The following is a 26,448-nucleotide window of genomic DNA, read 5'->3' on the forward strand; positions in this document are numbered from 1 at the left end:
TCTTCATCAGGTTCAAAGTCCTCCCTTAACTCTTTTGAAGCTTAAATTCACCATATCATCTTCTTTATTGCCATCTGCCTGGTGCTGTTTTATGGGCTGTCTGTTTCTTTACAAACTCTTCATCATGATGATTTTCCTGTGAATGTGATGTTATTAAATACAGGTGCTGGTCATAAAATTAGAATATCATGACAAAGTTGATTTATTTCAGTAATTCCATTCAAAAAGTGAAACTTGTATATTAGATTCATTCATTACACACAGACTGATGTATTTCAAATGTTTATTTCTTTTAATTTTGATGATCATAACTGACAACTAATGAAACTCCCAAGTTCAGTATCTCGGAAAATTAGAATATCAATTAAGACCAATGCAAAAAAAGGATTTTTAGAAATGTTGGCCAACTGAAAGGTATGAACATGAAAATTATGAGTATGTACAGCACTCAATATTTAGTTGGGGCTACTTTGGCCTGGATTACTGCAGCAATGCGGCGTGGCATGGAGTCGATCAGTCTGTGGCACTGCTCAGGTGTTATGAGAGCCCTTTCACTTTTTCAATGGAATTACTGAAATAAATTGTCATGACATTCTAATTTTATGACCAGCCCCTGTATATATATCTAAAAAATACTTTTTAAAAACCACACTTATATAAAGTGTACTAAAAAGTAAAAAATAAGTCTCTCATACATTATTCATAAAATAAAAGGTGGCCGCTTTTGCTAAGATTTTAAGAAGTGTTTTTGAATGTTGATTGATGAAAAGCGCCCACAATTTTATTTTACGAGTAATGTATGAGAGGCTTATTTTTTACTTTTTAGCTTAATACAAGTGTGGTTTTTAAAAGTATATATATATATATATATATATATATTTATATATATATATATATATATATACATACACATATATATATATATACATACACATATATATATATATGTGTATATATATATATATATATATATATAATTATATTCAACTTTTTAGTCTTGGGTTTGTTTTAGTATAATTTTGTAATAAATATTTTAACACTTCCTTAAATATTTCTATCCGTTACTAGCGCCATCTATTGGTGAAATCTTGAACTATTCTTTATATGAAAATTTCATTTCTTAATTAACATGAATTAATCGATCAATTAGTGAAACTGATTATTGATTCATGTATTGTCATCAGAAGTGAGTAAGTGTGAAAAATTTCAAGTCATTTGGACAATAGGAAGTGGGTTAAATATCGATTATAAGATTTGTACCAGACAACAAACAGGTGAAGTTAAAAGAAGCGTGGTAATCATAATAATAATAATAACAAAGACTGATTTTTTAACTCCTGTTGCCTCCATACTAGTGGCAGACCTGCCAGCCGTGCAACACACATTTAATTAGTGATAAAAACAAACTGAAAACCAGTAACATAGGAATTCACAAGTATTAGTGTACAAAAAAGTTTATTATCAGTTAAAATTCCATAGATATTCTGCTTAAAATACAGAAAGATATAATCTCTCATTTAGAAAAGTGGTAAAATGTCACCACTTCAATGAACATTAAACAAAAATAAAATAAAATAAACAAGGGTCTCTTTAGCTTATTATTTTTTTTTCTTTTTCATTAAATGCATGAAATTCAAATCATACAAAATCACTTTTGGATATTTTACAATAGGAAAAACACTAAATGACATTTTTTTTTTTAACATTTTCCATTTCTCTTTAGCATCTTTACACAAAACCACTCTATTATCGTTCACCTTGTTGGGTAAGACCAATATGTTGATTGGGTGGAGGGTAGGGTGGACTAACAGAGGACAAAATCCAGCATACGACAGATAATTAAGGACTGATCACATTTAAATGAAGACATCTGGGGGTGTTTACTGGGTCTTTTGGGAAATACACAGTTAAATATTGCAACTAACTGGAGTTGCTTTTACTGGATTGAGCCAAATGTTTTTTCTTCTTCTAAAAGAAGATATTTTACAACAAGCATAACATCTCCTTGACATGTTTTATGACATGGTAATTGAAAAATGAGTTGATAAAAAAGCTGACTTCTCTCTGATGATTGCAGACTCTCCAGGAAACATATCCAGATTGTTTTAAAATGTATATTAACAAGCCACATCTTCCTTTTCTATAAATGTTTACAACTTTGTCTTCTTTCTTATTTTGTTTTAACTGAAGGCAGTGATGCACTGAGTCCCATTTTTCAGTGAAGGAAAGTTTAATTTCTACTGGTATAAAAATCACAGGTGACAGTGAGGCTTAATCCAAGCAATTTGTTGTGTGAAACAAAGTTAATGTTAAAGTAAAAAATGGTCAAAGTAAAATTCAATGAAAAAGTTGACACAACCAAACAAGAATTTAGTGTAACCTTTGATCCTGATCTTCTAGCATAATTTGGTATACAGACTTATTAGATGGGAAATTTGCCAACAAAAAGGCTTGAAATGTAGAAAAGGATTTTGCTGAATTTTGTTTCACTTGGTCTCCCTGTAGATCTATTGAAGAAAATTCAATTTACTGAAACAAAATCATTTTTGTAAAAAAAAAATAAAAAAATAAAATATAAAGTAACAATAGGGTCAACTCACCACTTTTAACTTTTAGTTCAGACACTAAACTGAGTGAATTTTTGTTACCGTATTTCAAAGTGTTTAAAAACCTTTTTGACTGTTTTTTTAGTATGGGTCAAGTTTTTTGATACTTTTATGCCAAAAACTGAAATAAATAGAGTTGGTTATGTAATATAGTTGATAATATCAACTTGGAGATCTTTATGCCTCAGCTTTGGATGGTGATTTACTGCACGAGCTTCGTGAAGATCGTTGGATGACCAATATGGGACTGAAGGTTTGAGAATTCAATGTCATATAATATTAGTTCTAACCCCATTTAGGGTCCATGTTGTATGTGATACAAAATAAATTAGAAGTTAAGCCACAAAAATATGTTATTATTATTTTATAATATTAATATCCACCTAAACCAACTGCATTTCTTTGTAAGTTTTGGAGTACTTGGGTGTTGTACGGTGTTAGCCATTATGGATGTAGTGAGAAGTCAAGCAAAATAACACCTTTTATTTGCTAACTAAAAAGAGTACAATATGCAAGCTTTTGAGGCAACTCAGGCCACTTCTTCAGGCAAAATGTAATTACAAATGGATCAAACTATCACCACAATCAAAGATCAACGGTATACTACGGTATCTGCACACTTCTCGTGTTATGTTACACTATCAATGTTTAAACTGACAGTTAACAAGTACTCACAACCTTGAATGATTCTTCATTGAGTTTTTTATGGTACTCAATTAAATAAGTAACCGGTTGAAATGGAAGCAAAACTGTCGGCATTCATTAAGATAAAATGGGAAGTGATGGACACTTTTTAATGAAAAATAGAAATAGGCTGTGGCACAAAATGTTTCAGTGTCACAATATCAGTTGAATCCAGCAGCGTGCAGTTTAGACCATTCCCATGATTACATGTGAAATGCATTTACTTAACATCTGGGAACTCGTAAAAGCAGAGGAATGTTCAATAGTAAGGTTAATAAGAAATTGAACCTTATTTCAAAAAATGAACCTTATCTAAAATGGAATACTCCAAGGTAAAGTCTGTTACAAAAAAAATGGCAATAATCATAATCATTAATTACATTTATATAGCACTTTTCCTGCTACTCAGATCATTTAGACAGAGGGGAACCACTTCAACCACCAGCAATGTGTCGCACTCATCTGGATGATGCAACGGTAGCCATTACAGTGCCAGTATGCTAACCACACTGTAGCTATTAAGTGGTGAAGGGGCAAGAGAGGTATCCAATTAGAGGCAGGGGATGATTAGGGGGCCTGAATGGACAGGCAATTCAGCCATGACACGGGATAAACCCTACTCTTTTCAAAAAATGCCCAGGGATCTTCAGGACTGAAACTAAACAGAGGAAGTGTGTGAAGGAGGTCTACTGCAACACTAGCCTAGTGTCAGTAGAAACTGTGCAGATAACAGTTAGTGGGCAAAATAAAAATATTACTATTGGAAAACATTTCATCAGATGTTGATTATTATTTCCAGGAAGCATATGGAACCTTGTAAGATCAAGTGGACAAAGTATATTGTGGTGCTTGTTCATATTTTACATCACCCTTGTCTGTTTCCTGAAAAAACATCCCTTCAAAGGGTTTTGGCTGTGCTAAATCCGTTTAAACATCAGCTGCAGCAAAGAAATGGCAACTGGCATTCCTATAAAATGACAAAGGAAAATGACTGCCTTTTTGTCTGTTAGTGACTTTAAAATCACCATTTTTAAGAACCCTTTCACTCATTTGATCTGCCACAGCCAGCATGCAGTTTCACAATATTATAAGTATAGTTTTCTGAGTATCTAAAATATATTTTAAAACTTAATTTACTGTAGTCAATTTAATTTACTTTCAACATCAAACTTCCCATCCCATACCGCAAAGTAGCCATTCACAGAAGTGCTATGAATAGTTGCCCGATTAATTTCATACTCTTAAAACATAATAACCTAAAAATCCTAGACAAAACAAGCCTGTGATGGACTACGATTCTGTTTGATGCACCCTTAAGATTGTTACATACATTGCTTCTTCAGAAAAATAAGATGGCTTAAAGTAATCTATATAGCCTTAACTGGAATCAAAATTGATTAGATTTTGGAATGGAAGACCCAAACCAAGGAAAATCCAAACGCAAACATCTGCTTTGTGTGCTTTTAGAGGAATTAAATTTTCTGCTCTTTTTTTTTAACTCTATTTATTAAGAATTTCAAAAACAAATTACCTCACTTTTCTACATAGTCACCTACCTTTGCGATGCAATTTTCCCAGCATCGTCCTAACTTTTTAATGTCCAATTACTACTCCTCCCGCCTTAAGAAAGTGTGGAAAGTTTTTGAAAGTCCCTTGTAATTCCATATTTCAGAGCCAGAATCCTACAATAGCTTTTATACTGTTGGCCAAAGAAACAATAAAATGCAGAGGAATGTATGGTATGTGTCTATTTTAACATATATGGCATCACCTTCTAAGGTTTGGAGGTCTGACAGCTACCAAAAAGCCAACAAAGACTTCCACACTTCTTGGTGACAAAGAGAGTACCCAAAACAATAGGTCCTGTAAAGAATTTATGGGTGGGTAACTCATAACTGACAGTGAAAGTTGAAGGCAATATGCATAACTGTTGTATATGAACTAGTCGTGGAACAATATAAATGGTCATTTCCTGACAAAAGAATATAATCTGAAAGTTGGGGACACTGGACAATGGTTCACTGGCAACAAATAAGAGAGACTAGAATAAAGGAGAACAAGACGTGAAAAACATTTCTGTTGAGAAAGCATCTGATTATCCTCTCTAACTGTTCAAAATGAGTGAGTTGGGTTTGGTATTTTCAGTTGTTAGAAACTCTGGAGCCCTTGTCTGGATTAAGTGGAAGGTCGGAGTGGTCCAACTAGTATTATGGATTGGAATGCATTTGCATATTTTTCAAGAATAACTGATGAAATGCACAATCACCTCCATTAAAGTCAATCAATTACTCATCCATCATCCATTTGTTTTACAGGAGTCCATTTTATTGTTACAGCTGATTAAATCAAAAGTTAACATTTGCTTTGTTAAGGCACACTGCCCCTGAGGTGATATATTCAGCATTTCAACTTTTCAAAAGCTGGCTCTCTGCAGTGTCTGCTCTGGGATAAACAGGAAGAAGGCAAAAAATCAGGATTGACTTAGAAAAGATACACTTGGTCCTCACCAGAGGTCAGGCACAATTTCCATCTAATAAGTACTTACCATTAAAAATGACCAAAAAAGCACTTTTTAATTTGAGATATATTAATCATTTTTCTTTTGGCAAAATGTTTTCAAGTCCGCCTTTTAGGGCACCGACCAATATTTTGTAAATACTGTACTGATTTCTGAGAGAGAAAGTTATATTCTTATTTTTAGTTCAGCCTGCCAAACAACCTTGGGGAAAAAATGGAAAATGTGAGCACAATGAATGTTTCTCTGAAACATACGTGTGATTGTCTTTACGGTCTTTGTGCTTTTTAACATTTGCATAAAATTGTCCTATGTTTTTCTTCATTTTTTTTTTCTTTAGTTTTGGTATCTAAGTGGAGTTGAATGGCAACAACTGGGTAAATAGGAAAGTCAGCATGCTGGAACAGCAGAAAAGTGATAAACAACCATGCATTAAAAAAATGGGAAAATAAAAATATTGGGCATCAGAGTGTCTCAGTCAAAGAGAAATAATATCATGCAATACTTTAAAACAACATTCTTTTAACGTTCTAAATGTAAAACTGATGTTGACAGTGTTAATGCACCGCCCTTCTTTTTTTCCCCACAGACAGATTCCTTTTCATGTTGCAGGAAAACAAGTGGTGCATAATTTGCAATTCAGATCAAATTCTTCTTTTCTCTAACCCCCCCCACCCCCTCTCTCTCTCTCTCTCTTTAAGAGTACAAATGTTTCAAAGAGATGCCATGCTATAAATATTTATAATTGTCACGGATTAGCTAGTAAGGGATTTCCTAAGCCACTGAAAAAACTGTTCTTCAAAGAGGCTGTGCCACCTCACATTAGCTTCCACGATTTCCAAAGCTCGTTGAAAGGAAGAAATTGTTCCACCTCCATTGTTCCGTACGAAGTGCTTTAGCTGGAAAACAAAAGAGGAGATTAGAATATAGCACTGCTGGAAACTCTTACATCCTATGAAATTTTGAAAACCTCTGAGGTAAGGTGTAATTATTAAGTAAGCCAGAACAGAAAACTTTGTCACTTTATTCATTATTAAAAATGGAAGACTAAATTATTATGGACCCTTGAAATTATATGGAAAGAAAAAATTTTGTTATGTAAAATTAGAATATGTTGCAAGCGAATTTGATTTAAAAAAACGTATGAAGAAAACATGTTTTATTTCCCTTTGGATCCAAATAAAATATCAATCAGTCTACCTAATTAACCAACCAATTACACAGATGTGGGAGGGAATTGGAAGGCCCAGAGAACACTTACAAAAAAAACAATAAGAACATGCAGACATCCCACAGACAGTGGACCAGATTAGTATCTAGACACAACTATCTGTGCCTGTGCAGCAGCACCATCATTACATTTTTTTTTCCAAATTCTTGTATTTTTGCATAGCCTTACACAGTATATAGTTACAGCTTGTCTTGGCATTACTGGGTATAAAGCAGGAATTAGCCATTGATTAAATGTAATCTGTTACAGGGCCCACTCTCATAACTACACTCACTCATAAAGTGTAAAGTACAGTCACCATTTAACTTAACACATCTTTAGAACTTGGCACTAATACTGGAATACCTGGAGGATTACCAGCACAAACACAAATGGTAACAAGGCTGGGATTTGAGCCTATGTGATTAGAGATGTGATTAGATTATATTAGTAGTCAAAAAATAGTAATTTTTCAATCCCATCCCAACTTTTTCTAACTTGGGGTTGTATATTATATTATATTATATTATATTATATTATATTATATTATATAACATTTAGGTTAGGTTTAGGGTTTGCATCATTTATAGAAACTATTGCTTTGCTCATACAATTGACCTATACAACTTTGGGGAAAATGGGATTGTGATTAAGTGGCCCCTGGAATGGACTGGCACCAGGGTGAGGATTGTTTTCTGCAATGTGTGCTGCTAGGTCACAACCCTGAATTGGATTAACACTAGAATTACCAGAGCCTACGAGAAAACTCGTAAATCCGGCCCACCTTAAATCCGTTCACACCTCTCCGCTAAAGTCTTTTATCCTGTAAATGTGTTGATAACAGCAACTAGCCTGCTATCACATCCCACCGCCCACCGCCGCAGTTCAATTCACAAAGAATTTTGTCAGAGCTCAGTGTTTATCTTTGAGTGAAGTGCTAGAGCTTTATAGGGTAAAAGAGTACATCGTCATTTGGAATACATACATTTCATGTTTGTTCAGTGTCATCAACAATCTCTGTAAAAACGTTGTTAACACAGAAACGTTTTTCATGTTTTAGTAATAATTGACAAAATGTAGACATGAAATGTATAATGTGTGAAGCCTGAAATACAAATATGAAATATGAAATAAACACTTTCACAAAAACTATAACAAAACAAGTGCACTTTTATTCAAGAATTTAACCAAAGAAAAAAGAAAGCAGGTTACGGCAGGCGGTTGACTTATAGTCAACTTATAGTCCATGTCTTGCACCGCAAAACACAAGGCTGAATCTCAGTACTTTAGCGGAAACCAGCTTTATTCAGCTTGAAACAGCATGGCAGATCCTCAACCTCAGAGCCACTACTATTACCACAAAGGCTATCATTGGCCCAGTAATAATTTGTAAAAAATAGAAATAAGACCGGGAACACCACTTTCGCTGCTACCATGTGATTTGTGGGAGTACAATGCATAGTGTAACCACACCATTAATATAAAACGTGACAGCACCTTTCTCTGTGTGTCTAGGTTTCTGGGTTGTTTTCAGACTTGGTTTGTTTGCACTCTGGTTAACTGTTTTTGAAAACCATTATGACTTCTTTGTGTTGTTCTTGTTTTTGGATTTTTTTTTATAAGTCTTTAAATATACTTTGTGAACCTTGTTTTGATATTGTTATTAGGGATTGTATGCATTCCTGCTCTGTTCTTTAGCTTTAACCTGTGGAGGCCACAAAGCATGTTTCTTGAATTTGGAGGTGAGTTGACTTTGGATCTAGGCTGCTTTGTGGCCTAGATTTTTGATGAAGCCTATTTTGTTTTAATTTAGTATGCTGGAAAATCGTAACAGAGAGATGAACACTTTATACTCTGCAAGAATCATTATAAGAACTAGAAAGTATGAACACATAACTCCAATTCTTAAGTCTTTGCCCTGCTCCAAGTTAAGCTTAATCCACCGTTTTACATATAAAGTGTTAAATAACCTATGCTCTGCCTTACAAACCAGTGAGCACATTAAGATGCCAAGATGTCTGCTTAAGATTCCAAGGATTAATAACATAACAGTAGAAGGTCAAGCTTATAGTTACAAGGCCCTAAAGCTTTGGAGTGATCTGCATGTTGATAGAAGAGATGCCCCTTGTGTCTTAGCTTTTAAATCTAGGCTGAAGGCTCTAAGCTTTCGTCAACTGACTATTAGCTATGCATACTACAATTCTGTTTGTTAGCCATGTGTACAGAAATGTAATGTATTGAGAAGTCAAGCAAAATGACAACTTTTATTGGCTAACTAAAAAGATTACAATATAGAAGTGTTTGAAGCAACTCAGGACCCTTCTACAGGCAAAATGTAATACAGAAACCGGAATTCCCTGTGTTTATATATACACTAGGACAGATACAACATTGGAAAACCTTTAAGTGAGACATCTTAAATGTAAAAAAATAATAGGACTCTTCAGGCTAACATTCATTTAGCAAGAGAGGAGAACAATATATGATCAAGATCTTTGGATAAGATAACTGTCCAACAAAGTCTTTTGAAGTTTCTGATGAGGTTTTCAATACAATGTGGGTCTGTAGTCAGGCTGTCTGTGCCAGTCCGAGAGATGCAAACAGTCCTCATATCTGGACATAAAACTCTTGTCTCTATTTAAAACATGTTGTAATGTGTTAAATTTTAGCATGAATTTGACTTTCCATTCCTTTCTCTCTTGCTGTGTTCTGAAGTTGCACATACGCACTATGACTTTAAAATCCCTCTCACAGTGAACATGGCTGTTGAAGTAGGCTACAGGAACATCTGTGTTGCCATACTTTATGTGGAACATGTGTAAATTCATTCTCTGGCGGAGTGTTTGTCTAGTTTCTCCCACACAGAGTGCATTGTCTGGACATTTTATACAGAGAATTAGGTAGACCACATTAGATGATCTGCTGGAAAATGATCCCTTTATGCAATGTTCTAGTCAGCAGTGTGGTATAACTATATGGTCTGTATTATAAATGTGGTCAGTGTTTTACATCTCTTCTCTAGGCAGGGAGATGTGCCATTTTCTGTTGGTTCACATAGGGAGCTTCAGACAGTTAATTGCTGCAGGTTTGGTGGTTGTATGTTTGTCAGGAGGGGAGGTACTTTAAATACATTTTTCAGAGTTTCACCAGATCTTCCTGTTGCAGCCCACAGTGAACTCCAGTTTCTGTATTACGTCTTTCCTGAAGAAGGGGCCTGAGTTGCCTCAAAAGCTTGCATATTGTAATCTTTTTAGTAAGCCAATAAAAGGTGTAATTTTGCTTCGTTTCTCACTACATTCATAATGGATAACACGGTACAACACCCTAGTACTACAGAAATGTAAGTAATGCAATATTTATAAACTGTAGTAACCCTCATCTATTCTGATTCTCTTCTCAGTATGTACTTCTTTGCTGCCAAGCTGTTCTCCTGGGAATGTCATCAGAGATATTGGGATCCTTGAAATCAATGGATGGAAAGATTCTGTCGTCAGATTGGATGGCTCAGTGGTTTTCAATCTTTTTAACTTGTGGCCCGGCAAAAGAGAGATCATCTTCACAAGTCAGGGAAGTGGAAAATAGAATAAACGTATTTACAATGTATTTTACTTGGTTCAATAGTTTTTGTTAATATACTACGTTTAGCTCAAAACACAAAGCTATAATTGCTTACATATTGTTTCTATGTTCTGAATGAAAAGAAGCCTGGGACCGTCTTGAAAATTGGTTCAGACATCAGAAGCTTCAGATTCATACTTCCTTCAAAAAATCGAAAAGATCTGTTTTCTGATTGACTTCAGTCTCTTTGTTGAAAAGTTTAAAAATATAATTGTTTAATTATAGAGACAAATGCCTAAAAATAAAGATACTATAATTTAAAGGTCAGGGTAACAATTCACTGTTGGATACCCAACCTCAGGTACTCCTTGCTATAATGTCTAATAAAATTGCCTTTTTTTTTCCTTTTTCTTTGTACTCTTGTGTACATGACCTTTCCCTTTTCTCTCTATTTCTTATTTTAATGATTTTCCACATTGGTTACCTTATTCATCTTCTTTATAACAAATTAACTAAGGAATATTGAAAAATATTCTGAAGTCTTTATTTACATTTTACATAAATAACAATTAAAGGACAGATATTGTTGGTTGTGACGATGCGGGTTCTCTTCCATGCTCTCCTTGTCTGTTTGCATACCCTGAACCCAACACTGTCGATAATGTCACCGAGATGAGCTGACAAATGGGGACAAATCTCTCAAAGCCAGGGGATATATTCCAAAAGTGAAAAAGTGCTTTATTTAAACAATCAAAAAAAAAAAAAAAAGTGCAGTGCTTCAAGTTCCATAAATAAATCCATAAAAACAGTGGGGTTAAAAACAAACAACAATAAATAAATCCTTTAAAATCTGAAGTTAAAAATGTAGAAGTTAAAAATGCAGTCTCTTACTCTCTTGTTATTCTCTGGCCCACCTCCATCACTCTCTCCCCAGATCACTCTCGCAGCCATGGAGACCCAACAGCCACAAGCTGTCAACCTCCGTCTTGGCCTCCAAACGGACGTCACTGCCAGACCGACGAGGTGATCTTTCGCGCACCCATAGTCGCTCCTCAGAGCCAACGGGATGACACCTCTCCTGCTCACAACACTCGCTAATTGTCAGTGGGGTGAACTAGCCCCAGAGCGCATCGGCCAAACGCTCCTTAGCGGGGCCCCAGCTTGTGGTGTCTCCTTTATAGGTGGCCAGATCCTCCCACCTAGACTGACTATTCCCGACTTTTAACCTAATTTTTACTTCCTCGATCTCTCTTTTTTTCACGATTTATTCTCCCCCTCTGGTGTACCTCCATTTATATATACATACACCTCTGCCTCCATGGACACAGCGTCTTAATTACACACCGCAGGAAGCCAATGAGGTAAATAAGAATGACCGCACCCACACGTGCAGATGCGACTCGCTCCAATCACCTCATTAACTCCCCGCGGTCGTGCAATTGCGCCCACGGAGAATGACACGGCTATACGGATTTAAAAACCTAACCTTTAATTTGGAAGCCGTAGACCCGCTATACCACATTGGTTTCCTCATTTATGTTTATCAGTTTCTAACTACTTTGTTTTCCTGTGTGATTAAATAAATATGTGTACTAATTATGTATGTAGTAATTTGTAAAATTCATACTTGTGTTTTACCTGAGAACTTGTCACAGCACTCAGTGAAGAACACTATACAAAAAAAAAAAAACTAAATTGAAGACTGAATTGAATACTTAATTTGAAATCCATATCAATGTCATAAGATCATTATTTAAAAAAAAATTGTATACTGAATGCTTTATAAGAATTGTTTTACCTCCAATATCTCTAAGTATATCCAACTGAAACTCTCATGTAAGAGAGATGTATGTTGGACACAAAAAAAAAAGCTTGCATGTACATCCACAATATGGCAATGCAAATCGAGAACATTCAGCAGCCAGATGTTAATAGCAGACAGCAATCCTAATGAACCCTTCTAGACATAACTATTTATAGAGGATTGTTTTATCTGTTTTTATCTCACTTTAAAAGTTAAAGCAAGAGAAAGGTGCTGAATAATCTATGTATACAAAGAAAGCATTATTTACAAATTAATAAACACCACTTAACTATGTATTAGCTGAACATGTTTAATTCCATTTTAGGTGTGATGAAAACTAGTGCTTACCCTTGAGCACAAAGAAGAACCCTGCCTCGGACAAGGCACCAGTAAACTGCAGCCATTTACTGTCTAAAAAGATGACCTTTGATGATAATAAATGCATGTGATATTGTTTTCTATGAATTATCTCTAAATATGTGTGTCTAATGTTTCATTAGGATTCCTTATCTCCCGACAATTCTTTTTTCTACTGATCATTTAATCCAGCACAGAATTAGAAAATACAACTTTCTTTTTCTAATTCTAGTCTTTTGTCATTATTTAAAGTTGCTTTTGATTTCAACATGCTTGTCCTAAAATCCAATAAGATAAATTGAAGACGGATATTGGTGTGCAATTAATTTGAGTTATTTTAACCAAAGAGGGACTAAAAATGTCATTGTCAGGAGGTGCATAATATAATTACATTGTAAAAGAAAGAATGTGGTTTCTTACAATAACAATACTTGGAGAGGAGAAAGAAAAACTAAAAACAATAAAATCATAATGTTTCATATTTTTAATTCCAAAGCACAATGCACAAAAATAGTATAAAGGCCTGCCTGGACATCCAGGGCAAAGGTCTGATGCAAAGTCCAGTCATGAGAACTGGAATTCAGAAGTATCACTTTTGCAGACTCTGGTAAAATTAAACATAAAGCAATTATTTTTATGTCAAAATCACCTTATAAGCATGCAACTGGTAGTGACTGTTGTATAGAACAGTGGCAAATTAAACTCAGGCAATTAAAAAGCAATTACATGTCTTTCTGCAGAGTTTGCCCAGTCAAGCGCGTGGAAACAGGAGCTCAATAACAAACCTTATGGCATTTTAAAAAGGGTAATTGCCGAGAATGAAAGGATTTGTCCTGCACCAACTCCACAACTGTATATTGTTAGAAAACACAATTAAAGTTGATCTGTGTACTAAGTTACATTTTTTAATTATTCAAGAACTACTATAGGGTTGAAAGCAGATACTGGCTAAATTTAAGCACAAAACTAATTGCAAATGTGTTCTACATCTTCAGATTTTTAATTGACTGCCATGTAGGTACAATGGTAGTTTGGTTTCCTGCTGTCTTGACTGTGTGTTTTTTTCTGGAACTTAAACCAGTTTCAAAAAATCAATTCAAAGAAATAAAGTAAATGAATGCAGCGTAAATGACCTGTTGGATGGACTGTCAAAATGACTGAGATGAATCTTTGCCCAGTCAGGAAGCTGTAATGGATGGACATTATAAATGGAGGCTTAACTCGGCTGGGGTGGTTCTTTGTTACTTTCGCCATAGGGGTGAAAGAATAATGGATGGTCAAGGGGGAAACTGTTTGGCAAGAACAGTTCCTCCTCCAATATGATGAATGGCAGTGTTCCTCTGGCATAGTCCCAGTACGGACACTAGCTGGGCGTGTAGTCTGGAAACACAGCCCGGTTGTGGCCCATGGGTGCCACCAGAGGGTGCTACTGGTAAAAGACCTCCCTGTATTGTGGGACGTCCAATACTATGACACTGGAGGTATTCCCGGGTCCTCCATAAAAGAAGCTACTCCACATAGGAAGTCAGTCAGAGTAAGAGTAAGGAAGGTGGACAAGGCTGCATGGGGGAAGTGATGAGTGAAAAGAGAAATAATTTGATTATACTGTATATTGTGTTCACTGATGAGAAGCCTGTAAAAGGTATTTCTTGAATCAAATCCGGGACTGCATTTCTGCACTTGTGTTTGGGGTTTGGGACCCAATGGGCTACAGCAGCATTAAGATTAGTATTTATTACCAAACTTTTTATTTAAAAAACAAGAGATCAGCTGGAATCATTGCAAACCTAAGTAATGAACTCTGGTCCTAAACTTCACGTTACCCTTCCTACAAAAAGTGAAAAATAAGCGTTTTTAGACCAGTTTACTGTGTACACGACTCAACGTGATTTACAGTTGGAGAGGTTGTTGGAATTGCTGAGTCTGATTTTTTTAATTATATGCCTAAAACCATGGGGTGACTTTATTATATTTTCCTCTCAATTTATTATCACAGTTCCAAATCTTGCATTAGCTGCAGAAGTACCGATTTTTGCAACAAATCAATATATAGCACGCCAGAATAAGAAGCATTAAGAAAGTAAGTGTTATGCATTGAACAGACATCTTTGCTGGCCCCTACTTCTGACAAGCCATTACTGTTTGCACAGTCCAGAACACTCACTCTTTTTACTTTCTTGTATATGAAGTATAAGGAAAGTATTTTAATCGTCTAAAGATTTGATGTTGAGATTTTGATGAAGCTCGACATTTTAGATCTCCCTGACTTTCTCATATACAAAGTATAGGGAAAGTATTGGAATCCTCCAATGATTCCAGTTTGAGAGACTGAATTCAAAAATTGTACAGAAGGCGCTTGGATTCTATTGAACGGTTTATAGAACCTTTTGTATCAGGTAGTCGATCCAAGTTTCATGGTTATGTTATGTGTATATTAAATATATATGACCAAACATGACAGAATTTTTTGTTCAAAATGTAAAATGAAAAATGTTCAAATTATCTAATAAGCATGACCGGGAAATTCACTGAGTTTCGTGGACCAGCAAAATAATTGGCTGGATCAGTGGTTGGGAAACACTGCACTGTACCAAAAAGTCCATTTTGAGATTTTGATGAATCTCGACGTTTTAGACGTCCCTGAGTCCGAAAATACCATTTTTGGAATTATGTCTGTGTATGCGTATGTAAACATGATAATTTGAGTATGCTTTCACTTAGGTCAAGCAAATTTTGCATACATGTATTAGGTACAAAATGTAGATTTCTATCAACCTTTGGGCTATTTTCTGCTCACTGGTAGTGGTACTTTACCTTTTATTCAACTTTACTTTTATAATAATTGTTCAGTATATTATTAGTTTGATTTGATTTGTTGTTAATGGCCCTTTAATGTACATAATATAAAAATATAATCATTCTCTAGCGGTTTACTCCTCAAATATCAATCCCCATTTCTGAGTATACGAGAAAGTCTAGGGGAGACCACTCCCGATTTTTTTTCCTTGCTGCCATTGTTCTTCAATGATTATGAGCATTGTACTTTTGGTTCTGTGTTTATTTTCTGTCTATTCTTCACACACAAGAGCCCACCGCTACTGGCTATAAGAAAATTTAACCAGTGTCACACTACATAATCACAGGTGTACGCTACTCTGTGACTTACAGAGATTTTCTTAAGATTATGTAAAATCAAGGCTATGAATGAAGATAGCTGGAAATGTCATGTAGTGTGTCACCATCTTTAGACATCCCAGGACACAATCATGATTATGCTAGAATATGACGGTGAAATCAGAATTGCATGTTAACAAACTAATGCGGTTAAGCAAAGTAAAATCAGTAACTTGTGAGTACAACAACATGTGGTTTTAACATATACAATGCATCTGAAAAGTAACCAAGGTTTTCTTGTTACTTTAGTAACTAACAACTGAAACTTACACCTATTTATGTACATGATGTAAAATTAGTGATATAAAGGGAATAAATGTCAGAAGCAAGGAGGGAGTGTGCAGTTTAGTTGGTAATGATACATTTCAAGTTTTACATTGCTAGTTGTAATAAGTATAAAAGGATTATTTTTCCCACTTGACCTTTTGGTAATGGAGAAAAATAGTTTAGCATTAGGTATGAAAGGGCACAACAGATCAATAAGTAAAAGGGAAAACAATCACGTGGAATGTACACACTAGTGGCAAAATCAATAAATTATATAGAAATGTCCAACTCTCAGTACATGTTTATGGTTTTCAGTCTTTAAGGCACTTTTATGATTGCTGCATTGTGACCTAAAACCTGTGGACCCAAGTCTGGTGAGATGTCAGTTTTAAATATAGTGCAGGACTGAGAGAATTTATTGTGGTAAAGTGACTCACCTCATTAAGCTCTGCTTCCGTTGTTAAATATTCTGTAACACCGTTGATGAGTTTGGAATTGATAAATAATGCTTCTCCATATCTGAAAAGAAAACCCATATTTAAGTTTTGCAAAATGGCAAGGTAGAAGAAGACATTCCCATTGCATTATTAGTCATCACATTCAGCAAGGAAGAAGTGGCTAAATAAGCAGGTACCCCAAAGCAAAAAACTTTCATCGTTGTAATATATAATGTTTACCCACATATAGTATAGTATAGTAGTATATTTTAAATATCTACAAGGTCTGTTCTTAACTTAATCAAACTTGGCGTTATACATTGACCCCAACAGTTTTCACATTTCCGGAATGTGTCCTGGAATTTGTTTTGTGGAATGTTCTGTAGGTCCCATGGCAAATTTTTATTGTTTGAAATCCACAACATTTAAGGGTGGAATTCAACTTTTAAAACAAAAAAGAAGTCTGCCTACCCTGTTATGATATGCTTCAGAAAGTTTTCATCAGTATTTGATAAATCTAACAAATCCTGACTGACTGTGACATGGTTCACTTTTCACTTAATTGTGAAAAGACATTTCACAAATTTTGCAGCAACACGATATATCTACAGTTTCTGAATCAAAATTGTGTGACACAAACCTTTACTGATGCCTACAACTTCATCAGCTTTACAGATATTTATGAATTAAAGCGGACACTTTCTCAAAGTGGTCACTATTGAGCGTTGGGATTGCCTGCCAAATTTGAAACATTGGCACAAGTTTTGACATTGTGTGCAGCTTAAACAAACCTCTTCATAAGCTTGTTACAATTTTGGAAAAGCCTTGGCAAAAGTTTTTACCAATTTCACACAGAATTTCACAAAAACAAGTTATTCTTCAAGACCCGTAATATTTTAACTTGTCAAAAATTGCAAAAGGCACAGTAGACAAACTCACTCTACTGCATGTACTCGATGATTAATTAATGTGGTGTGATCGAACAAGCAGTGATTTTAAAAGGTCAAGGCCACCACTAAACACTACCATTATCGTGAGTCTGGTGTGTTGGCTTGTTGGCTCACTATTTAAGAAGTTTGATTTCTTTTTTGCCAAACCTTGTACATACAAACCTCAGTCTGAGATGGTTTGGGAATGAGTAGTGAAGAGGTATATCAAGAGAGAGGCCAAATAAAATGTGATTGACTGTGTCAAAAAAATGTACATTGTTGCAGAGAGCAGAGCAAATGCATTCTGGATGCAACTGGCTAAGGTAAGTAAACCAAGAAAATAGCCATTAAACCAGAAATGACAACAATGATGATGATATATGCATGCGGGCACACAGTTTCATCTGGGAACCCTGAACTGGAATATGTAGGTTAAGAAATCATTCAAGTTCAGAAATGGTGCGATAGATGGTTACAGACTGTTTTTCAGATTGCACTTGGTTTGGACAGCCTGTGGGTATTCTACCACTAGGGCCATTTCATGCTTCATTCTCCTTATACTATCAGGTTTGGAAACATTGAGGGATTTTGTACAGAAACATTCACCAGATGTCCACCAAAATCAAGGGGACAGAAAACTGTCTTGTGAAGTCATGCCTCTAGACAAATACAGTACATAAAACACCAGCAGTAAAAGAAGTGAGTTATTCACTGTCTAAAGAGGTCTTGAATTTTAAGGTTGGAGTAGAGTATGCAAGGGTCTACTTGAAGACAACCTATCTGATTTTATGTGTCATTTTGAGGCTGCTACAGTTCCTTTAAGGATCCTAGGCTGAATTTCTGGAGCACTACCAAGTAGTTAAAATACCTATTATTGAGCCCTTTTTCTTAAATTGCTTAGTTCAATACAGAATTTTGGGAAGGTGCAGGATATTCCTGAAGCATCTGAGGCAAGGCAGAAACCAGGTCTGGATGAGACACCAGTCTGACACACACAAATACACACAATGACAATTATTCAAGCCAGGTCAGTTCAATGACATCAACTGACCTGACATACAAAGGTTTTTTTTTTTATACCCACCTAGAAATATATAGTGTTTCCGTTAAATTCACGTGCTTTCAAACAATATTAAAACTTTCTCACATTAAAATGTGTTTTTTTATTTATTGCTGAAAAAGTTGTATTGCAAATGCTTCCTGCCTCAGTGTGTCAAATGAGTTTATGCATATTTCCAAGAAAACACCTTCCTTAGATATACTGAAAACATAAATAGAAAATGAGCCTTGTCATTCCTCCTCAAATGTTTTCTTTGTTCTGACTTTTTTAAAACAGAGCTGATGGAAAATAAAGGTTTAACCCTCAACTTTACCATAATATAAGTGAGTACATTTGCGAAAGAAGATGAAATCCTGAAACAGACATTATTATTCCATCAAGAAATGAGATATTTCAATTATTAAAACTTTCTAGTATTTTGTGGAGCTCAAAATTAATGAGTTCTCTAAGAAGAAAAGATATTATGATGGCTAAATCTGTCACAAGCACTGATCGTGCCATCCTGTGGCTTGATTGACTAAGACAGTTACTTTCTGTAGTCTGTGTGTAGTGCAAACCCAGATTCAAGTTGGATTAAAGAGTCACCTAAATTAAAAAAAAAAATCAGGAATGATATATTTATAAACTATTTGGACAAAATAATTTTGAGAGATACTGTAAAAGGACCACATAAGAGATCTGTTCTGGAATCATCCCTACTTAGAACTGCCATCAAAAATGAGATGACTAGTTTGCAGAAGGCCGCTCATGCATTTACAGTAATCCATCTTCTATGCATTGCCACTTGATTTCTATGAATCCCGCCATTGGAAAGGATGATAAAAATACCCACTATGGCACGTCAGGCTTAATTCACTCTGGTGGACCCAAAATTCAAAGGCGATAATATGGAGCATGTCAGAGAGGCTGATAGACACTGGCATACTGCCACATACACATGGGGTACACCAAGATGAGCACTGTTAGTATTAAGTGATCCAAACTCTATAGTTGAAATCTACTGTATATATACAGTATGCATATATATGTATACTATATACACACTCACTGTATATATAGTATATATAAACCCTTCATGCATGTTTTGCAAAACCCACACTGCACCTAGGCAAAATTTCTAGACTGTAATCCAGCAAATATCATAGTATTATTTAAAAACAAAAAATGAGCAGACTAGTACAAGATAAATTAATGTAAGCAAAGAACTGGTGTGTTAGTAAACTGTCAAAATGGATATAGATGGGGAGGTTTTGATTCACTAATACTCTGGAATTCTAAAAGGAAGAAACAAAAGAATACTATAAGAAAGTTATATATAATATTATTTATCTTGATTTTTAGAAGGCTTTTGATAAAGTACCGCACAAAAGACTTAAACATTAGGAACAAATGGTTTTGGTTAGAGCAGCTCCTTCTGAATTAGGTGAAGCTAAAAGTGGTGCTCGGGCTGCTGTTTTTTTAATATAGTACATAAAAATATTGATACAAATAAAATCAATAGTATCAGTATGCTGCTGCTGGATTATGTGAATTTCTCCTTGGGACTAATAATCTATCTATCTATCTATCTATCTATCTATCTATCTATCTATAAATCAAATTTTCAATGATCCTACACTAGGTTGAGTGGCAGATAATCTAAAAATAGCTAATTCAGCTAAATCATTAAAGAAGGAACACCACTGAATTTAAACTAGGGAAATTTGTAGAAACTTTAATGTAAGTAAATTTAAGATTTTAAACATGTTATATTTAAGTACACAATGGCAGATCTGAAACTTCAATGAACACCTTATGAGAAGGAGCTAAAAGTTATAGTGGACACTTTGCTATCCATTTCCAGACTGTACAGAAGCCATTAAGAAGGCAAATTAATTGTAGAATGTTAGCTTATACAGCCTGAAATGTAAAGGTATAAGTCAAGGGAGGATATGCTTAAAATATATATTGTAACTAGCCATGTGCGCCCAACTATGTTGCGCGTGTTAAAGTTGTCTGTGAAGGGCTCCCTGTTTAAATGTGGCTGCCAGTCATGAACTGGGCCTTTCGTCGCACAGCATTATGATTTTTCATAAGGGAAACAAAATTACAAAAGAAAACCCTTGGACACTGATTCGATAGGAACAACCTACTCGGAATCGCTGTCCAAATAGTAGTTATGTGGTGGTGTAGGAGTATTTCTGCTTCTGTCCGTTCACAGTCCGTCTTGTTTTCATGACGCTATCGTTTTCTCTCACGATGTCTTCTCAACCTTTCTCCAATCTCGCAGGTTGCTTTATGGTAATCCAAAGAGTAAGGCAATATACACGGAGCAATGGTTTATAAAAGGGGGACACATAGGTATCCAGGCTCTTTAAAGCATAAATAGGGATCACTTCACTGACATGTGAGCAAGGCACGGTACAACTGTGAGACGCGCAGCACTCGCCGGCTACAACGTAACAATAATTATTTCGGAACGTACTGTTACGTTGTCATTCATTTTACCCACTGTCTTTCTTTCATTCATATGTTACGTGGGCACGTACCTTTTATCTTCGGCAATCTCATTCTCTAACCAGGCCTCAGGAGCTAACCAGTGTAACACTGTCCACCACCCCTTTCGTTATTCCGGCACATTCTTGACATCTGTGAGTAACAACAATGTACTAAACTGGAAGGTGGTCTACGCATGCGTGGAATTCAAGGACAATCAAAGATCAAGATCTAAATGAAGATCTCTTTAGTTAATTTAAAGCACAACAATTTGTTTAGTTTGAATGTCTGTGTTTTGAGGTGTGACAGGAGTACTACAGTCTTCAGTAGTATAAGCCTGAAGGAGATTCTTAATGCAATGCCTATGTTTTAGCTGTCTCTCTACTGCCATCTAGTGCTTCTTCTTCTAATTCATTCGTGAACAAACAAAGATCAAGATCCAAATGAAGATTATATATTGTAATAATAACGCCTCATCTGAAACACTTTGCACAATTTTGGTCTCCATATTACTAGCATTTTACAAATATTACCTATTATTACATACCACAAAGACATAGCAGCACTAGAGAAAGTCCAGAGAAGAGCAACTAGGCTGTGGCTGGGACTGATGGGTATGAGCTAGAAGGAAGAGTTGAAGGAATTAAATCTTTTTACTTTACTTTTTACTTTTAAAGAAATTATGATTATGTGGTGGCATGATTGAAATGTTTCAAATTATAAAGAAAATTAATATAGTAAATGCAAGCTATAACTGTAAAACATGTCATAGAAGACACAGGTTGGCTGGGGTTGACGGTTCCTTAAAAGACTAAAGGAAGAAAATGGTTTGGACGGGCATCCCAACCGGGTTGGTTAGTGCTACCTTTTCTGGTTAGGAGGCCATTATCACGACAGGGGAAGGACATGTGCAATTTGTTCCTCCAGTACACTGGGTGGCAGTATCCCTCTGGTATGGCTCCTGTTTGGACACCAACAGGGCTGCACAGGAGTTGTAATTTTGCTGGGCAGCCCTGTTGGGGTGCCAACAGGGGGCTCTTGTTTACGGAGAGGTTCTAGGTGGCAATCCTGTTGCACTGGAAGTACTCCAGGGTTTGAGTTGAAAAGCAGCTGCTCTGCCCTATTTCAGGGTCAGAGTTGGGAGGAGGTGAACAAAGCTTGCATGGATGAGACTGGAGGTGAAAAAGGAAAGAAAAGGAATTGTGACACATTTATCAGGAGATAAAAACCAATCAAAGCTTTTTTGTTTAATAAAAATATTTTTCTTTCAACCTGTGACAGTGTGGTTTAGTTGTGTCTTGGTGTTTGGGATGCTGGGGTGCCCACCTACAGGTCACAATGTTCTTTAACATGAACTTGGGGATAGGTTTGAATTTGTTAAAGGTACATTTTGTGCAAATATTAGAATACGTTTCCAAGTAGTATAATAGACAGTAGTACTTTAAGGATTTTTAAAGTGCAACATCTTCTTTTGTAGAAATTAGGTGGATAAGACTGATAAGCTTTACGGTGCTGAGTTACCTAATGCCCTACTTACAAATCTCACAGGCACGGCAAAGCACTCTTATTCAGTTGAGAGTAAATTAATAAATGTAATTTCAACAAAATAAATTTTCACACCAAATATAAAATATATTCATACACTAATGACAAAGTATTCTAGACTTAAAAGAGACCTAGGATAAAAACATCTGCAAAATTATTAATAACAATAGTAAAATTAATAATGACTCTGGTAATGGAGTGGTGCTATGATGAGGTCTGATTTGTACCCAGGGAGGAAATTTGGCATTTTACAGAAGCTCTTTAGATAAATAAAAAATAAACAGAAAAATAAATAAATAAACATATATATATATTATATTATTATGTACACACAATATGGTTAACTTTAATAATAATAAAATCAATCAAAGTTATACGGTACCTGGAATTCAAAATGTCCCATTTGTCTCTGAAGTACTTCCAGGCTAAATGTCTGCCATGTGGGTTACGAGCTACATGAATAATTACATCAATGACGTCTTGATTAGGAAGCAGGTCTGAACTCAAAGACAGGTTTAAAAGCCTAAAAGTTAAACAAACAAACCAAGAAAAGATTACAAATTATTTAGTTACAGAATGATTATTACCATTCTTTAGTTACAGAATGATTATTACCACATGGAATGAGGTAATAATGAGGGTTTGATTCCCAGAGATGCACATTTGTATCCTATCTCTGGAGTGCCATTTTCTTCCAACATCTCAACCCCATTCACATTAGGTTAACTGGTGTCACACACGTGTGATTGGAAGATAACTTGAGGGCTCATCTAGTTGCAATACCATTCCGAGCCAAGGGTTGGCACTGTTGCCCAATTTTTCTCCTCCTTTTCCTGCAGATCAGATGAATGCCAGTCCCGGTGATGTCACTTCCAAGTTACTGTCTCCTGGCTTACTCTTAAGGGGCAGCAGCGCCATCTTTGTAAGTAAGTGATTAGACTCCAGTCTAAAAAGACCTTACAACCTTTTTGCCTTTTTTCTTTATTTTTTGGCTAGCAAATACATAGGGTTTGCCTTTGAGGTGCTCCAACTGTTTCAAGCTGTCCTTTGCATTTTATTACAATGGAAGTTCAAAGTTAGGCTGATGTGAGTGAGTGTGGTGATGTGAGCTACTTGCTCATGCCTTGCATGTGTCCCACACTGACAAACCTCTTTTTCATGTCTGTTGGCGTGCACTATATTCTTTTTTGGTACTCCTATGTCTGTTGGCTAGGCACTTCATCTTTTGCTGAACATCTTTTACTGATGAAATTGCTCAAAAAAGCTACAGCATGTCTTAAAATCAAACAATACCATGGCATCGTTACTGAAATGTTTGGCATGGAACTGATTCACTTTCATTTTTTAAAAATAATTTCTAAAGAATTAAAAAAGGGTTGGCCTTACTGTAAGTTGTACCCCTGCAGCCTCCCTGCTGAATTTACTCCAGATTAGTGGGGTTAGTTTCACCTAAGTGACCCCACTCTTCACAGTGCTTTAAATGTTTTATTTATTGAATATTTTCTCACAAACTTTTCTTGCCTCCATCTGACTCCTTCCACTGAAATGAATGTGTTTACACTGCTTTTGGCCAGAATTTACAGCAAGAATGGTTAACACTTGCATTCTGCTGCAACTGCTTTTTACACACTGCTGTGAAAATATAGAACCCACACTTAACTGTCATGCAGAAACATAGATGCTTTGCAGATGAAATAACTAAGCTGTACCCAGAAATCTCTTTACAAAAGGCTTGCAGTCACGACTGTCAGCCTGGCATGCATCTATAACATCATCTTGTTCAAAATCTTATGATTAAAGTTCAAATCTTTGCATCTCTGGAGTACTGTTGGCAGTTTTGGTTTCCATGCTACACAAAGGAAAAAACAGCACAAGAAAAGGTCAAGAGAAGAGCGACTAGTCTGATTCCAGGGCATAAGGGTATGAATTATGAGAAAAGATTAAAAGAGCTGAGCCTTTTCACTTTAAGCGGAAGATTAAGAAGATACATGATTAAAGTGTTTAAAATTATAAAGGGAATTAGTCCAGTGGATCGAGACTGTTATTTTAAAATGAGTTCATCAAGAACATGGGGACACAGTTGGAAACTTGGTAAGGGTAAATTTCACACAGACATCAGGAAGTTTTCCTTTACACAGCAAACAATAGACACATGGAATAAGCTATCAAGTAAGGAGGATTTTAGGGACTTTTCATGTTATTATGGATAGGACTGGCGATCTTTGTTGGGCTGAATGGCTTGTTCTTGTCTAGATTGTTTAAATGTTCTGATGTTCTTTCTGATTAATATGAACTGGATGGTGAGCTGTAAGGCATTATTAGCAAAAGATTATACACTTAATTTTCAATGATCAGAATGTTATTAATCAATCAATCAACATTTATTTATATAGCACATATTCATACAAAAAAATGTAGCTCAAAGTGCTTTACAAAATGAATAGAAAAATAGAAGATACAATAAAAAATAAACATAAGTCAACATTAATTAACATAGAATAAGTAAGGTTCAGGTTGCACAAAAGCAAATGTGAGAAAGTGATATTCAAAATAGGATAAAGGGTCACAGCATGACTGAACACATGGCTGGAAAACACTTGCCAAAAAGTTCAAAATAAAGTCATCTTCAGAGTTTGAACAGTGACATGGAAAAAAGGAACATGGGGTACCAACTCATGAAAGAGCCTTGGCAATGAACTAGTGACTGCTTAAATCTGAAAGTGGAAAATCTACATCTCAGATCTTTTGTGTGAATCTAAGCATATCACTTAGCCTGCCTAAACACCAAATTTAAAAAACAGCTTAAAGGCTTAGTTGATATTAACAGGGGCTGCTTGGGGGTAGTGTCCTTTAACTGTATCTCTTCTTCTTTCCCCTCTCTAGAAGGAAAGATTGGCGGGCCTATATCCATGACGTAAGTTCTGGGTACTGACCAACTATACCTGCCTCTTCCTCCCAGATACCATTATAGCCAGAGATACTGCCATCTTGGGGCACAGTTGATTTGCACACGAAGATAGTCGACGAAATGAAGCTAAACCATGTGTATTCTTTTGCACCATTTGCACACATTTCAATTATTCATGTTGTGCTTATTTAAACTCAATTACACCATTAGGCTGGAAGCCTGCTTTTTTAAAAAATTGAGTACCCTTCTTGGAAATTCATTACTTCATTCTTAATTACCGCTGAACTTATGCACTTGGCCAAAAAAAAGCCAAACTCCACTGGATGAAATCAGAGAATTTAGAGAAGGGCCATCGGAAAAGCAAGGTTCCAGTCTGAGTGATCTTCACTGTGGGGTGTTTCTTATTAGCATCAATGAGAAGTCCATAGTACACTTTTCTAAATGTGCTGAAGTTGTTCATAGCCAATATGTACAAAGCATCCTAATCATACATTTAGTTTTTCCAGCCTACAAGTAGAGACTGTCAGTCAACTGAGACCTTATAGATTTTACCACTTGTGAATCTCCCACATATTCCTATTCACAGTTTGCATTACTACTTGAAGACAAAGTCAGAGAACCTTCACTTATCATCTGCAGGTTTCAATTTTCTTCACTAGAAACATTTATGGCTGCCAGGATTTCGCTGGGCACACTTTGAATCGCTGTTTTGCCTGTCTCACACATTTTCTGTCTCTTCTCACTGTAAAGTTTCCACCCCGGAACTATCAATTAGGCATGAAGCACAGTCACACAAACACCTGCTATGCTACAAAGTGTGAAATTCATCCCCTCAGAGAGTACCAGATAGATTATCAGACATGCTGGGTGAGAAGGAATGTGTGTTTCCAACAAGTAAGGTTTATTTAAAAATAAGAAA

General features: G+C 35.7%; 1 protein-coding gene across 1 annotated transcript in view; it reads right to left on the reverse strand.

Moving 5' to 3' along the window:
* Positions 1 to 4,839: 4,839 nt before the first annotated feature.
* Positions 4,840 to 26,448, reverse strand: part of LOC120534371 (thyrotropin-releasing hormone-degrading ectoenzyme-like) — a 922,228-nt gene continuing 900,619 nt past the window's right edge. Inside the window, exons 17-19 of the mRNA XM_039761915.1 lie at positions 23,004 to 23,144; positions 16,613 to 16,694; positions 4,840 to 6,704 (exon numbers count right to left, since the gene is read on the reverse strand). Coding sequence (XP_039617849.1) covers positions 6,561 to 6,704; positions 16,613 to 16,694; positions 23,004 to 23,144 — 367 coding nt within the window. The 3' untranslated portion in view covers positions 4,840 to 6,560. The remainder of the gene's footprint in view (positions 6,705 to 16,612; positions 16,695 to 23,003; positions 23,145 to 26,448) is intronic.

The sequence above is a fragment of the Polypterus senegalus genome, chromosome 8 (assembly GCF_016835505.1).
Source record: "Polypterus senegalus isolate Bchr_013 chromosome 8, ASM1683550v1, whole genome shotgun sequence".
Lineage (NCBI taxonomy): Eukaryota > Metazoa > Chordata > Cladistia > Polypteriformes > Polypteridae > Polypterus > Polypterus senegalus.